The sequence below is a fragment of the Thermobia domestica genome, chromosome 3 (assembly GCF_964235325.1).
Source record: "Thermobia domestica chromosome 3, izTheDome1.hap1.1, whole genome shotgun sequence".
Taxonomy (NCBI): Eukaryota; Metazoa; Arthropoda; class Insecta; order Zygentoma; family Lepismatidae; genus Thermobia; species Thermobia domestica.
The window spans coordinates 254785775-254803319 of record NC_137456.1 but is presented as its reverse complement, the minus strand read 5'-3'; the positions used below and the strand labels follow the sequence as shown (position 1 = coordinate 254803319).

The 17545-nt window shown below is 35.2% G+C and overlaps 1 protein-coding gene across 1 annotated transcript in view; it reads left to right on the top strand.

Moving 5' to 3' along the window:
* Nucleotides 1-17545, top strand: part of LOC145682198 (glycine receptor subunit alpha-4-like) — a 96247-nt gene that overhangs the window by 24544 nt on the left and 54158 nt on the right. Inside the window, exons 5-6 of the mRNA XM_081753781.1 lie at nt 1167-1267; nt 8030-8112. Of these exons, the coding sequence (XP_081609907.1) occupies nt 1167-1267; nt 8030-8112 (184 nt within the window). The remainder of the gene's footprint in view (nt 1-1166; nt 1268-8029; nt 8113-17545) is intronic.

Here is a 17545-nt window from a genome sequence, read left to right as displayed (position 1 = left end):
TACGGGGTTTGGGCTTCGGTATCCCTGACCAAAATTTGGTAACCGGTCCATACGTCTGGTCCCCAGGCCACACACAGACAGACAAACACACAAACAAACTCTTTATTTTATTTATATTCGAAGATTAGACTAGATTAAACTTCTGGAAGCTATTTCAATTCGTCTCACATGTTTGAAAGGGTTTATACCCTATATCTAGAGATAATTGTAGATGACTACGTCCAGGACGATCGGCAACAGATGTAATCCTGTAAAATAACCAAATTAAAACTTATGATAAAAAAATGAAAAGTATGCTCCTTAATAATATATTTTCCTCCATCTCACCCTATTTCTTGAAATAACCAGAGGTTTATTTTAAACGCAAAGAAGAAATCGCTTTCCTAATAAACTGAGCCTAGTATATTTTCTCATATACAGGGTGTTTCAAAACAACACCGACAACGTTTGGGAGGTGATTCCTGACACCAAGATAAGACAAAAAGTATAGACCAACTTGGGTAAGCAAATGCTTCTTTTCGGAGTTACAGGCTGCCGAAAATATGAAAAAGTGAACTTTAAATGTCCATAGCTTCAGTACTATGGAACGTACTGTAGTCGGGTCAAGACTTCACTTAGGAACTACTATGTGTACTATCCAAAAATCCATGTTTCAGAATCCTAAGGTTCTTACACAAAAATTTTTATAGAGGGAGTGTGGCTATAGGCATATAATTTTTAGCACTCACCAACCACCTCTATAAAAATTGTTGCGGAAGTACCGCAGGATTGTGAAAGATATATATTTGTGTAGGTCGCATACAACTTTCTAAGTGAAGTCTTGGCCCGACTATGGTAGGCTCCATAGTACTGGAGCTACCGACCTTTAAAGTTCACTTTTTCATGTTTTCGGCGGCCTGTAACTCCAAAAGGAAGCATTTGTGCACTCAACTTGATCTATAGTTTTTGTCTTATCTTGGTGCCAGGTATCATCTCCCAAACGTTGTCAGTGTTCTTTTGAAACACCCTATATATATATATATATATATATATATATATATATATACTTTGTTTTGATTTATTAAAAGTTTATTACTTCTTTCTTTTAATTTTGTTACACCTATATATTTACGAGTGGTATAATTCAATCTGTTTCAACCTAACTCAACATTCATATATACTTCTAGGTACATTTTCGAAATGCGAAAGAATGGATGTTGTTTGAACGTATTTTAGACAGGGCTGTGTATTGGATTACTCCAGAGAAAAGACTTTTCAGAAGCAATAGGTAAGTGAAATTTAACGATCAGAGTGAAGGTGTAACACTAATGTATTTTTTTTAAAATGGAAATATTTACAATTTTCAAAAAAAAAAAAAGTTTGTTTTTTAGGTTTCGTTTTGTTTTGAATTTATCGTCCCTCATCATGCAAGCTATAATGAGATATTCAGCTTAACGTGAGATCCGAGCCACATTAACTTTCATACCAGAAATTGAACCTGGGTATTCCGCACGGATTAGCCACGAAAAAGTTGTAACCAGAAAGCTTTAACTACTAATCCACGATTATGTTATTATATGATGAAGACGATACATTAGACTTTAGCATTCCTTTCAACATCGGGTTATATGAGATATGGACCTACAGCCCAACGTGAAATCTGAACCACTTGAGCTCCAGTTGGAAATGGAACCGGGGTCCTCCGAGCCGAATACCATCTTACCATTTATTTGCGCTTAATTGAAGTATATTGTATTAAATTTATTGCGTTCAGTGTACCAATAACATGCAAATTGTCACGAAACGTTGACAACATTTTTTAAATATTATGTTCGCAGATAGTTAATTAATTACAATATATAAACGTATTATTTTCATGAATGATATTAAGTAATAATAATTGTAAAAGCTCTCATAGAACTAGCGTTTGTGATCTCCATTAAGAAACTCAACAGAATAAAACTACCATTTAAGAGTTTTTGATTCTGATGCCTTGAATCTACCGATATTAAGATTTAATTTATTGGTTTGTGGCGAGTGGTGAACAATCTTATGGATGTCCAGAATAAACATTTTCCACGTTTTCAATTAACTGGGAGGAACATGTACAGTATACTACGTTTAGTTTGTTTTAGTTTATCATCACACAATTATGCTGTGAAGCTAACAAGTAAACCTTACGTTTGGGTGAATCGAGTTGCTGACGGAGACACATATGAGAAAGTAGTACTAAATGTGGTCAGTATTTCAGTGAAGTTATAGGTGCGAAGCTCCAGGGGTTTAGGAGATACAGCTACCAGAACATCACATGGAAGTACAGAATAGTCTTCATACAGTTGGAGGTAAAAGCTCTATAAGACCTATTGGAACGACAAAAGGTGAATAGCAAATATATAGATACATATTAGGACTAGGGAGAAGTCATATAGTAAGGGTATATCTGACGGCGGCCATCTTGAAATCCGCCATTTTGAATTAATGTTAAGTTTTTAAAATAGGAATAGGGTCATGTGATACATGATTTAAGACTCGAATTTAATCAGAAGAACAATGGTGACGCTAATTTTGATTTACGGGCAATTGGTAAAAAGTTACAGGGAAATTAAATATTGTTGCAGCATATTAGTCCTTTACCCCATCTTGTAAATTTTGTGTTAATGATAATAATTAAATAAAAAGCAGGTGGATAAATATTAGGTCTATGGTAAGAGTTGCCTTGATGGCGGCCATGTTCAAATCCGCCATTTTGAATCAGACAAAGTTTTAAATAGCGAACGAGAAATAGATGTGAACAGGATACAAGAAAAACAACGAAATGGCGTGCAAGTACAGCATCAAACAACTAACATTGTAACGCCAACATTCTATTTTTGATTAACTTCTAGCCCGAAGTCATCTATTGCATTACTCTATTCCCATTTAATTTTGTGCTGAATAATGATAAAGCAAAAATGGGTATACCGTTGGATTTATGGCAAATTTGCTATTAATAAGATGTCACTGTTATGCATTTTGTTTAAAACTTTTGTCTGATTCAAAATGGCGGATTTGAACATGGCCGCCATCAAGGCAACTCTTACCATAGACCTAATATTTATCCACTTGCTTTTTATTTAATTATTATCATTAACACAAAATTTACAAGATGGGGTAAAGGACTAATACATATGCTGCAACAATATTTAATTTCCCTGTAACTTTTTATCAATTGCGCGTAAATCAAAATTAACGTCACCATTGTTCTTCTGATTAAATTCTAGTCTTAAATCATGTATCACATGACCCTATTCCTATTGTAAAAACTTAACCTTAATTCAAAATGGCGGATTTCAAGATGGCCGCCGTCAGGTATACCCTTACTATATGACTTCCCCCTAGTTCTAATATGTACCCATATATTTGTTATTCATCTTTTGTCGTTACAAGAGGTCTTATAGAGCTTTTACCTCCAACTGTATGAAGACTATTCTGTACTTCCATGTAATGTTCTGGTAGCTATATCTCCTAAACCCCTGGAGCTTCGCACCTATAACTTCACTGAAATACTGACCACATTTAGTACTACTTTCTCATATGTGTCTCCGTCAGCAACTCGATTCACCCAAACGTAAGGTTTACTTGTAAGGAGACAGTGATAATGATACTGGTAATTATAACCAACGAAATGATGCAATAAAGAAAGTGGGAGGTAATAAGACAATCCCAAGAAAACCACACACACGGTATTTCTGCACCAGGAAGCTCAGTTGGCGAGAGCTGGGATCAAGCTGTAAAGGATTTGGATCATTTCGAGACACCGTGCCTATTTCGAATTTCTCCTGTGTGCCATTTTCGTTTGTTGAATCTTCATTCTGTATTAATTATTGAAATAAAAACACAAAAGGTTTCCTATTTATCCACTTTGCCAAATTGCTAACATGAAAGTCATTGTTCTTTCTCTTCCTAGTTCATGTTTTGTTTCGCTTTCACAGCATAATTTCTCTTTTCTATTTTCAACTCAGACTTTTTTGAGGTAGTTAGCGCGTGAGTTCAACAAGAAAAAATTACCAATGGAACGTCTAACAAAACTCGTGGCCGTGGCCACTCTAGACACTAATATGACAGAAGACCAAGGGTGCAACACGAAGTTGACTCGAGAAGAAGTACCTTTATAGAAGGTTTGGGACCAACCATAACCTTAACATCAAATGTATGACAGAGGTAAAGTGCCACCATATTTTATCCTGAAAGATCCTAACTTCATTATGTTCCAATGAAGAAAACGATAAATTACAAGTCTACACTAGAGGCCCAGGTTCGAGCCAATGTGAGACCAGATACCGATTGGTACGTGGTCGTCATTTATAAGGAATTGTAGAATTATTTCACACGTTGACACCTTATAAGAGTAGTCTATAATCGTACCATGCTGAAGCATAATGCATCCCATCCTTCACCTTGCTATTTGCATTTCTTGGATCTCTCTATTAATGATTATATGATAGTGTCTTATTAATTGTCTTTCCCAATCTTATTTATTTTTATTACATTGCTAATCTGATCCCAGATTGAACTCTCTCGCAATGCTAAACATCATCCCATATTCTCTTAGCTTAGCAACTTGTTTTAGAAACTAATTTAGATACCCCCCTCGCAATTTTCAGTACAGCTAGATGCAAAATAAAACGTAAAGAATTATGCTAGGAGAGTTAAACCTGACATCTTACTCTCTCAGGTAGCAGATAGAAGCTAGGAAGGAAAGAACTCGCAATTGGGCGAAGTGAAAGAATACACTTCGCAATTGGGCAAAGTGAATTGGGAAATCTGTTGTATTTTTATTTTAATAATAAATATAGAATGAAGATTCAATTAATGAAGATGGCATACATGGAGAATCCAAAATAGGCAGAATGTCTCGTAGTGATTCTAACCCTTTACAAATCCAGGTAACCCATTTACCACAGATGAGCACTGAACCACTAATAAACAGCGGCCTTCCATCTTTAACTCGTGTTATACGGTAATACAGATTTACATTTTTGTATATTCTTTGGTTTCATTTTACTACATTCAACACTCTGATAAGTAAGGCAAATGTAGAATACAGTATTAGTACATTTTATTTTCTAAATAACAGTTTGCTGTGAGTGTATTTTGTGTGATAGATCTGAACATTTCCTTCTGCAGTTTAATAATTCGTATGATTTTGCAATATTGAAATCTTGATTCAGTCATAGTCAGTTAGTCAGTCAATACTGAATAACAATTCCACCTTATATATCATTCCATATTTACATAATACATTATTGTTACTGCATGCATTGTCATTTTATCTACTAATGAGCAAATTCCAATGCACAATGTGATCACTTTTACACATCTGATTTACTTTCTGATCAAGTTTGAAATATTGGTCTAGAATTACATCCAAAAACTTTGCTGTGTTCCCTTTATGTAGCATTTTAGTTACTGCGTACTTACGTTTATGTACCGGTAATTTAATTTTTCTAATCGTTCGATAGTTATAAAACTACATATTTTATTTTTGACTCACTAACCAAGAGCCAGTTTTCCTGAAACCATCTATGGAAATAATTCAGGATTTTGTAGCAAACGTCCCTGTTTCCGTAAGTTTCAATCACTTCTCTTCCAAACTGTAGAAGCTCCTATTAGCCATCTGAAAAAAAAGAGAGAAGACCTTGTAAAATAATAATAATAATAATAATAATAATAATAATAATAATAATAATAATAATAATAATAATAATAATAATAATAATAATAATAATAATAATAATAATAACAAATGCTCGTAAAAATGTGCCGAACCACATATTATTCACGTATACTTCTAACACAATTGTAGGTGGTGAAAAAACATTTCAACCATCCTGTACCTAGGTATAATCTATCTTAATCAATCATATCGTAATCAGAGGGTTCTACACTGATCCTTGTATAGCTTTAATTTGTGTTTCTATTCTTGAGATTAATCAATAACCAACTCCGATTTAACTGTTGATCTGGTGGGAAAGTTTGCAATAGTTTTCGTAGTGTATGTTCAATATTAAAACTAACTCATCTTCCGCCTTTGAATGATTTTGATTATCAGTGTTGATATGTTTATTTTTCCCTATTATATGAATGTATTAACGAATAACCGCTTAAGTTTAATAGAGATAATTTATTACTTCGAATCCAGCGTTCACAAACAAAACGTCCATAAAATCTTATAACTTAGATGTTAGATATCTGATATTTTGTTCTCAATACATAAGAGGTTTAGGTAAATGATATTGAATGATATGGTGGCATTTTTTCCAGTATATTGTTTCACTATTAAAGTTTAATTCAACATTATTTCCGCTTATTTTTGTTACTGAATCACATTCTTGAAATTTGTTTCTTTATAATATATTTTCATTTTCAAACTCAGGCACTACTTAACACACCTACACAATAGTCAATGGTGGGCATTTAAAAAGATATCAATTCCATTTGTAATTATATTCCTGTCATGCCCAAAAATAACAAATCTTTAATAGGAAGTGGCATTTTTAACCTTTTACGGGAATGTATGTGGAACACGGACAAGTAATAACGTAAAATATCTTTAAAAATTGCATATCTAATGAAAAATAATGTAATTTGGTTTTATCTAAGAAAATTGGTTAAAGAATGAAAAATATTTAACAGGAAACAAACAAACAAAATAATAATAATACAATTCCAAACACACGTTTTTACAGCTTACAAATTCGTTTTTCTGTACCTGACTATTCTACGGATTGCCTATGTGAAAAGTTCAAAGGCGACTTGTCAATTTACAAACACTAAACAGTCACTTTTCGAGTAGAATCAAATAAATTGGTCTCTAACATAACATTTGTTAAATGTTTTTATTCTTTAAGAAATTTTCTTAGCTAAAAACAAAGGTACATTATTTTTCATTAGATATGCAATTTTTAAAGATATTTTACTTTGGTATTTGTCCATGTATTATGTTATATTCCGTGCTCCTGCTTTCTTCTACCAAGTACAGAGACTGCGTTTTCTTTTCCTTTTAAGTTTTTCAACTAACAGGTAAGGTCGGTTATGACTACTCTTCTCTCTATGCAAAATTTCATGGATTGTCGAGTGCCAATTTGGTATGACAGACAATACGATTTCCCAAGATGAGACATCATTAGTTCTAAAGTCGATTCTTTGATAAAGTCGTATCTCAAGATAGCAGGCCTGCTATTGGCTCTATTAAATTCCATCTTTACCAGTGTAACATTCGGGTTTATTACTGAAGAATCATGAGTAGATCTATTTACATTTTCCGTTAGCTCAGTACTTACTTAACACGTGTTACGCAAATCAAAATTGTTATCTTCTATACTTTTAATAAATAATTGTAATTTCTCAGTAATAAATGGGGTGTTGATATCCGGATCTTCTGACGAGAATGCTATCAACTCCTCCTATATATTCGCGTCTTTGTCTAGCTTCTTCTTTTCACTTTTCGCCCCCTAAATCATGATCTGCTACATTAACAGTCTTTCGTACGTTTCCTCTCTGATGGACTAAGGCCATCCATTTTGTCAATAGAAAGCAACACTTACAACAATATAATAAACCTTCAAAGATATGTTGCTGAAAAAGGTACTTTTAAAATAAATTTTACTTTCCGAAATGCATGTCCAAAAGACACGGAAAAAATACCTCCGTTATAACGGAAATGCGTGTCGGACACATTTCAAGAAAACAGCTATAACTACTTTCACAGACAAGATTGCAAAGAATTGACTACTTATACACGCGCGAAACTAAATAACGAAAAGCTATTGATGAAATAAATTCTTTTACGCGAATCAGCCTTCCCAGCACACTACATTGAAAACACATACGTGTCTGAAAGACATGCATTTCCTGTTAAAGGTAAAATATATGTCTGTACTTAGCTAATGGAATCTATAACATACCTAGATATATATATATAGTCTGTAGCAGGTTGCTCTACAATTGATCTATATCATTCGGTAAATAATAAAAGTCCTTTAGTAAGAATCGTTTATGTTATTTTCAGGTACAAAGCTACAGTGATATGTAGCATGGATTTTCGAAATTATCCGTTCGATAAGCAGAAATGTACTTTGGAATTGGAAAGTTGTAAGTTCTTGATTTATATATATATATATATATATATATATATATATATATATATATATATATATATATATATATATATATATATATATATATATATATATATATATACGTTATTTTGCGAAGTGACATATAAAGCGTAGTTAAAACTTTTAGATTCTTTACAATAAGCAAATAGGAAAGAAAGTAAGTTCGAAACGATTTTAAAATTAAATGTTACATAATCACACAGGAATCGAACCCGGAACCGCTCTGCACAGGCTCACACGCTAGTAACTAGATCAATGAGGAGACTTTAGAGACAGACAGACAGCTGAAGTACCTGTGTACGTAACTTATTTAGATAATGCTGCATCTATCAATAAGCTAATGCCTAATAATCATAATAAACAGTTGATTGTATGCAAAGAAACTACTAAAAATGAAAATTCTCTGAATTATATAGTTATTCCAGTTTAAAAATATGAAATATCGTGAGGTTACTGAAGTTTTAGCTAATATACTACTTGTTTTCTGTCAATTGTAATATATGAATAATAACAAGTTTATATTCTGTCATGTTATATTCTTTGGCTACTGTAATATTAAAATTAGTAAATTGTAATTGTGTATGTAAATATATTGACTTATGTTACATTGATTAATTTACGTAAACAGACATTTGAAATATTTTTTTATTAATATTTGATGCCACTTTGTTGAGTTGATCGCAGAAATGGCCTATATTCAACAATCATAAATTAAAAGTATGTTACTAAGTGATGAAAATATAGCTTGAAATATCAGGTAACTAAAAAAATAAAGGTAACCAAGAAAGTTCTGTTTTTCTGGAGATCTGTGTTCAATTGGCCGTCACACCGTGAGTTGAATGCGAATGTAGATAAGGCGAAGGTCAGTTATTGGTATGGGTATATCCAACATACTACCTGGTTATGGCAGTTCAGTTACACCGTGAACTTGCGTAAGGACAGAGGGAACATAAGACCTCAGCAGAGCGTGAAACGGAAGTGTATGTTGTACAAGTTCAAACTGGGGTCAAAAGCAGCTTTATAACGGTGAAAGATATGTTAGGCCTTTGGTGAGGGTGTCGTCACTACGCGAACATGCAACGGTGGTTTAACAAGTTTAAGGACGGCGACGAAACACTTGAAGACGCACCATGTGCTAGAAGACCAACACGTATACAAAATGAAGACCTTCAGACAGCAATCGAGGCGAACAGTGGCCAGACATGTAAGGAACTGGGACTACTACAACTCAGTGTGAGTGGAGAAACCATTCGGCAGCACGTCCATCAACTTATGAAGCACTACAAGTTGGATCGATGGGTCCCTCATAATTTGACTCCGAGCCATAAGGCAACGCTTGCAGACACCTGTGTTTCTTTCCTGTCTCGTCTGAGAAAGGAGCCATTTCTGGACAATGTGTTGACATATGATGAGAAGTGGGTCCCTTATGAAGGTCCATGGCACCGTCACAATTGGTTATCATTCCATGAATCGGTTCCAAAACAGTCGAAACCATCACTGCAGCAGACGAAGGTTCTCCTCTGTGTTTAGTGGACTGCTCGCAGCATCGTGCATCGGGAACTGCTACCAGCTAGTTAGAGCATCAATGCAACTGTATACTGTCAGCAGTTAAGCTTATTCAAGAAAAACTCAAAACTCTGGAGCCAGCACTTCCAAATCGGAAAGGGGTCCTCCTGTTTCAGGACAACGCTAAGCCCCACTTGGCTAGGATGACCTGCGACACCATTCTACGCCTTGGATGGGAAACACTATTGCGTCTTCCATACCCCCCGGACATTCTACCGTCCGATTATCACCTGTTCCATTCCTTGGACAATCACTTTAGAGGACACCAGTTCAAATCCATAGTTGATTTACAAAATGCACTTGATACTTTCTACGCTTCACGGTCCACCAAGTTCTACCGTTATGGAATCTATGGTCTTCCAGAACGTTAGCAGAAGTTTGTTGATGCTGAGGGGGACTATTTTTGATCTTTCAGATACGTCTTAGGTGACATATCGATATTCGAAAATCGTGGATAAAAAAGCGACAGAACCTTCTTGATTACCTTTATAGTCAGCCTTTTGCGCATGAAATGGCGCTAGTGACCCAAATCTCAGGGTGCAATATAATCAGCATCGAATCTGGCTTAACGTCATTTGATGGTTGACAGTTGTACCTATTAGATATGCAAAAAGTGTTAAAGGTATTATCAACAGATGTAAGGTATTGCGCCGTGGATATATGAGACTTTTTTGCAAGACTGCAACATTTTACAATTTCCTTACGATAAAGGCGCAAGACTGTCAAGAAATTTGTGGTGTTCACGGGGAAAATAAGTTATCAACATTAAAAGCCAGAAGTTGATTCTGTCTCTTTCGTTCTAAAAATGTTGATGTCCAAAATGATCCTCGCAGTTGGCGACCAATCACAGCAGAAGTGGATGAGATTCTGGCGAAAGTCGAGCAAAAGCGGCCAATAAGCAGCCATGACATAACCAATGCCATAAATACTGATTACAAAACAGTGTTAAATCATCTAGAGAAAGATGGGTACAAAAAGAAGATTGGCGTTTGGGTTCCACATGGTCTAACTCAAGAACATTTACTCGATAAAATTTCTATCTTGGATCTCTACTGAACTGTACTAAATTCGAGCCATTTCCGAAACAGTTGACCACGAATGATTAAAAGTCGATAACCTATGACAACAATGTACGTAAAAAATCGTAGTCGAAGCAAAAGACGCTCCAGAATCTGACGCCCAAGTGGGATTTGATGGTAATCGTGCATCACGAGCTGTTGTCGCCAAGCAAAACGACAGACTGGTACAACGATGAATCAGGACACTGGTTCTTTATTACTGAGCCACATTAAATAATACTCACACTTCATCTCTTATATTGATTCCATCTTTTATTTATATATTATTTATCTGGTTGCCTGCCAACCGAATATTGACAATCTCATTATTTAACATATGAATATCCTTTTCTGTATATTTGACAATTATATTATTTTTAACTAACTTCTTCTTCATAATAACCTGGGTTAGTACGTATAAAGAAATACTCATTGCCCCAAAAATATAAGTATATACAACGTATCGTTGTACTGGGACCTGCACTGTCGACAATTAGCGCGACTGTACCTAGCAATTCAAAAGAAATGGCAATAATTGGTCCGAAAGGCTACCGTATACCACACTAACAACAGTAGACCGCATACATCTTGAACGACTTGTCAGATGTTAAGTTAGTTTCAAAAGAAGCCTGTAGAATCTTTTGACCATACACTACAGACCTTCTATAGTGACAGGTTTATGATGTTGTTGGATATTTGACAGAAGTTTATCGAACAAAGTGGTGCATAATTAGTTTCATGGTATTTTCAATTTCGACCTTCAAAGCTCAGTACTTTTTAGACAAACTAATATAGGTATTTAGGTACTTTTCGTAAATAGATTGACTACATGTGATGAATATGCTATAAAAATACACAGAACGGATTCAGATTCTTTCTGTAATCATCGCTTCATTTGCATGATTGGATGACTTTTATTTCATAATATCATTTATAATGTTAAATTTCTAGCGTTCTTCTTAATTTCATTTCTTTTGAACTTCCTGGATTTCAGGTTTTCGAATCTGCTTATACCTTTAATTTTTTCCAACTATGTTGTTTATTCGAAGCAGTAAATTTGGAATTTTACCTTTACTATTGGCGATTTTATTTTAATATTTAACAGTCTAGCTTGTTCCTAGTCACTTCACGTGATTTTGCCATTAAATTATTTCTTACAAATTCTCTTAGTTCAAATATGTTTAACCACTTTCTTATTAGTTTTTCTTCTTTATTCAGGTTTATTCCAAAGAGTTTTAAAAATGTTTTCGGATATACCTTTGTCCACAACAGCAAGTTTTATTTTCTTCTAAGCCTAATCTTCGTGTTTCATATAAATCATTTCCACTTGTTAATTGTATCATGTTCTCTTTTGGTTCTGGCTTCATTGCTTTATCGGTATGCAGTATATTCTGCTTTGTCCTCCTAAGTCTGCAAAGTAAGTCTTATCGTACGCGAGTAGAATGGCCTGACAGTAGTTTACTACCGGCCGGGCTCCGCAAACGACCATCACCGAGTTGTGCCAACGTCTGTAGTGAATGTCGGGTATATGACATTCAAGATCTATATGATTGACTTTCTGTCCAAACAGTTGGTTTTGCCGGTCTGGTGGTAGTAACAACTGCTATAATTTTTAAATGTCCTGCATAAACGTTAGGAACATAAAGTTTTGATTTGGAAAGTAAGTATATTTCAACTTTTCAAATGAAGTGAAATAAAAAAATGATTGTTATTAAACTATTGGGACATTTACAATATTGCTTTATTTTTTTGAGTTTAAATCGCTAACATTAAAATATACAGAAGTCTTAAGTCCACGAGATCCTATTCTCAAAAAGTTTTATCCCGACTTTTTAATCATTTTTCATTCATATCCTACTTGCTTAACTTTGTTTCATCCGAGTTTTGCGGTGATACATAAACTTAATTTTGGGCGTGCAATTAAATCTTCCGTTTGTTTGATGCAATATGGATAAAATATTCAATAAAATGGAGTAACAAACATATTTTGTCATTAATTTATGTAAAATTCAAAAAGTAGCGACCTGGGAAACCGAAGCAAAACCAACTTTTTAAAACTAATTATTTTTAAGACCGCCATATTAGATCTGACATTTTATGTTTTTAGAAACGTAATCTGAAATTCAAAATCAGCGTCCTGGGGAAACATCCAATATCATCTTCAATATGTTCACCACATTGAGTCCGCCATTTCGTTTTCATTTTTAGTTATTTTTCTATTTTCGAAAGATAATATTAAATTCAAATTCAGCAATCTAAAACAACTCGTGAGTGTTGAGTTTTAGAAAGGTTCAATTGAATCAGTCATTGTGAAAAGGTAACATGTCCATCCCCACTACATTTTCATTTTAGTGCAAATTTGAAACGTACGCGACGAAACGCGCATCCCCTGTGAAAAGAAAAAATGTATGATCACATTATGTTATATATCCTATACTATTGCCTCAATATCATCTATGCCATTCTACCCGTCGCGTTTGTAATAAAAAGTTTCTTTTTCCTCAACAATTTACTTTGGTGGATATGTGGCCTTTTCAAAATGACTGATTCAGTTATGTTCTAGACTTTTGACCACGTTTTTGAGAATTGGGCCAACTGTGTATCTAGAGGCGCCACCATGTTGTTTTGGGTCAGCGGTGGTTCAGTGGTATAACGTTTACCTCTTGTGTGTAGGGTCCCTGTTCGATTCCAGTTAGCGCCAAGTGGATATTTTGGTGGACAAACACCGTGTGTGGGGGGGGGGAGTTTCTCGGGGTTCTCTTGTTTCCGGCCACTTTATTCATTCCACAACTGCATTCATTTCTCATCATCACCGTGTCATTTAGCCTAGCGGGCGTAAGTGAGACGTAAAATTGAAAGAGTTTTTGTGTATTAATTTAAAATGAGATTCATGCATTACTATTTTTCTCCACCAGTGTAGTTACAGAATAATTCTTTGAGACGTACCGTGTCTCGGCTTGCAAAATATTTTATTTAGATGAATATTACTAAGTAAAGCAGATATAAGAAAAGCAAAACTGTCGTGCAAATTTATAAAATACAATGCAATATTTCAGTAAAATATAGACTCTGGACTAACTCGTATCTCTGATTATATATTCTAATGTTGACTATTAGAACTAAATCAGTAGCTAGAGGATACGACGATTTCAATAGCTTAGGCCTATTAACCAAGATAAAATGTGAACTACCTGTTAAGACAGAATATAGACAGTTTTTTAAGCACAATTATTCAAGGATTGATCGTATCTTACACCGAAGCAACCTGCAAAAATGGTTACACAGCTTGCTTACCGTGGCTTATAAGGCCTACACTGAGAAAAAACCGTTCTCCGGACAGCGATATATTGTACAAATTTACGGAATCCTCTTGCTTACTACAGAAATCAGTATGGAGCATATGTTATTCATATGCTACATACGCTTTGCGCTTAAATGTTACATCATGCCGTTGCAGGATGTCTGAAATCTAACAGTTTTCCGTATATCACATGCATATACTTATGTTTCCTTCTTCAGCTATATGTTATATACGTCCATTTGTATGTGAGATCCTGATCGTCTACATTGTTTCATACGGAAAGTACGTATAGATAGAACACTTATACAGAAAGTATTATAAAACATGCGTTTTCAGTTATACGTCTGCTGTACGTTAAGCCCAAAAACTACAGGAATTACGCATGTAACCTATCTTTTTAAGTATGCTACCTACATTTTTTTTTCTCAGTGCATATGACACATACTCACTGCTTTTAGATGTTACATCATACCGTTGCAGGACGTCTGACATCTAAGTCTCCCGTGTATTACAAATGTGACGGTGTTACATACGTCACCTATATGTTACATATATCTTTCTGTTCGTTCGTATTAAAAGTACGTTTGTTCGGAACACTTATACGGAAAATTCGTATAAAATATACTTTTTCAGTTATACATTTGCTTTACGTTAAATCCAAAAACTACAGGATTGACTATGTAACTTACGTGTTCACGTATGCCACATACGTTTTTTCTCAGTGCAATGCGTCTAAGATGGATCATTTTTGTTCCCATACGAGTCCAGAATATTTGTCCTACATATTTCAAGTAATATTTTGAAAATAATGCTGTAATTATTCTTCTTTGCTTTTGAAACACAGTGGATATTACTTTTTTTTAATCAGTTCCTTATAAAGATTCGTTAACATCAGATTAAGAGATGAAACAGTAATATTGAGAGTGGCAATACTTTAAAGCAAGTACGAAGCGTAACTGTTTTGTCCAAAATTTTCTTACAATTGTTCACTATAAATAACTAGCTGAAACCTCCCTTTTTTCGCGCAAGGAGAGTAGGTTTATGGAATATATATGGAATAGGTTTATGGAGTGATTCATGGGTCGAAATACGTCTCCTTTCAGAATTATAAAACGCCGAATATTCGAAATATCAAGTTTCAAAGCAGTCTGGCTTAGAAACTACAAGGTCTATGCCAAGCGGTTTAAGGAATTACTCATGAACTATTATGCGTTCTGTGTAAATATCCGTGTTTCGGAATTCACCGGTACCAGCGAAAGCAACGCACTGTTATAGTGCGTCCAGTAAGAGAACGTCTCTGACAGCTCGCAGTGACATTGCCAATACTCGCGTGTCAAGTTTTTTTTCGGTGCAACTGTAGTGGCATTTAATTAATGGTATAAGATAGAGTGATCGTGGTTGTAACACTGGTATCAAAGTAGGGGCTGCAATGTCCCACCACATGTGGTAAGAAACGTCAGAGACCATCTCTTGTTGGCCGTGCTATAGTACTTAAAGGAGTGTCCCTACACTTCAACTTCCTTTTTACAGTTTGTTTCGCGGATAACGGAGGATGGTAAAACATGGATATTTACATAGAGCACATACTAGTTTCTTTGTAATTCCTTAAACCGCTTGAGGTAGGTCCTATAGTGTCTAAATTAGGGTGTTTTGAAACGTGATTTTTCGAATTTTCGGCGTTTCATAACTCTAAAAAGAGACGTTTTTTGACCCATGATTATACGAGCTTTTCTCTTCCATTTCATATAAGGAATCACCTCCAAACGTTTTTCGGTAGAGTTACCTACCACCCTATATATATATATATATACAGGGTGGGCCATTTTAATCAATTCACGGAAATATCTGAAAAATGATAAAACATAGAAGAAATTTTTGAAGTACACGTTATATATTGCTAAGGGGGAAAACCAATTCCGCCAAAAGTACCTCTCTCCGCCCCCCGTAAATGGGGGTAACGGGGGTAACTTTGAAATGTCGAATGGGAACATGGGTCGAGTAATACCTCGTTCGAAAGGTCTTGGAAAACTAAGTAAAACTGTATCAAAAGATGTTTCATATTGTGCACCAGTTTCAAAATGGCCGCCATGATATAGTTCGGAAACCTCAGTACCCGTAGTATGAAAACCATGGAAGGTAAATGAATGGAACAAAATTGAAATACGTAAATATCATATGGCATATCGAATGGTGTGGTCCCTGTAATCCCAGCGGCCTCCCTGAAGGGGTCTTGGGGGCTAACTTCAAAATTTCAATGTCCGACCGGACAACGGTTCGGGCGTACGCTTGACCTGCTCAATGCTGTTTGGAAGGCAGACTTCATGGATAGAGAATTGGTGCACTGAGTTAATGCGGATGGCCACAGTTACATTTTGATTAACTATTAGCACTCATGTCATATTGTGAGCTTCAGGGATGAAACGGTGCGTACGTATATCCCAGAAATGCTTTCCGAATAACCAGCACGCATTGCATAAAAGTTTCTGTGGCGACGGAGATTAGCAAATTCACACGTTTGTAAGTTCCAGCAACTGCATTATTCGACAACTTTTTTCGTATACCGTTCCTTCTGTTTTCGCATCAAGTCATACTCAGCAATACAGATATGCGTTACCATTCAAATAAAATTTCACCTTTTTTTAGTCACTACAGCGTCATCCTTACAAACAAATGTATCAACCATACCATACCTATTTGTAAGGTAGCCTTAATTTGCGAATTAAAGTAGAGTTCTCATTTGAACTTTCACTGTTACTCTCCCCACAACTCACATACAGAGCGCAGGGAGAGATTATTTTGCAGGACTTGGATTTCTCTCTATACATTATGGCAATTTTATTCTAATATTTTTATCTCTGTTGTATTATTCTCGAGCCTTGGAACGCCTTCGTGGTTTTCCTATTTATTTTTTGTTATTTTCATTTATGTCTAACCGTATTCATACTATGGGCACTAGACGTTTTCTTAGACACAGTCACCATGTCTTGGCGATCATTTTGAAAACGGTGTCTCATGTCGAAAATATTCTTACAGAAGCTGTTTGATATTAATTTGTCTATGTAACGTGATGTTACTCGCTTTAAGTTGCTATTTGAAATTTTCAAGTTGGCCCCGGATACCTTTCAGTTGGCCCTTGGAGTCACCCCGACAACACCTCTCGATGTGCCTTACGTCAGTTAGCTACTCCAGTTTTTTTCTGTTGATTTATCTCCAATCGCTTTCATACTACGGGTACTAAACCTTTTCTCTGACATGGATACTATGTTTCAGCGGGCTTTTGTGAACACTGCCATTTCACCGCAATCGTTTGCTCCTGCAATGTTTGATTTTGCAAGATTTATCGAACGAGATACCACTCGACTCATGTTACTATTTGAAATTTTAAAGTTAGCCCCCAAGACCCCTTCAGGGAGGCCACTGGGATCACAGGGACTACACCATTCGATATGCCCTATGATATTTACGTATTTCAATTTTGTTCC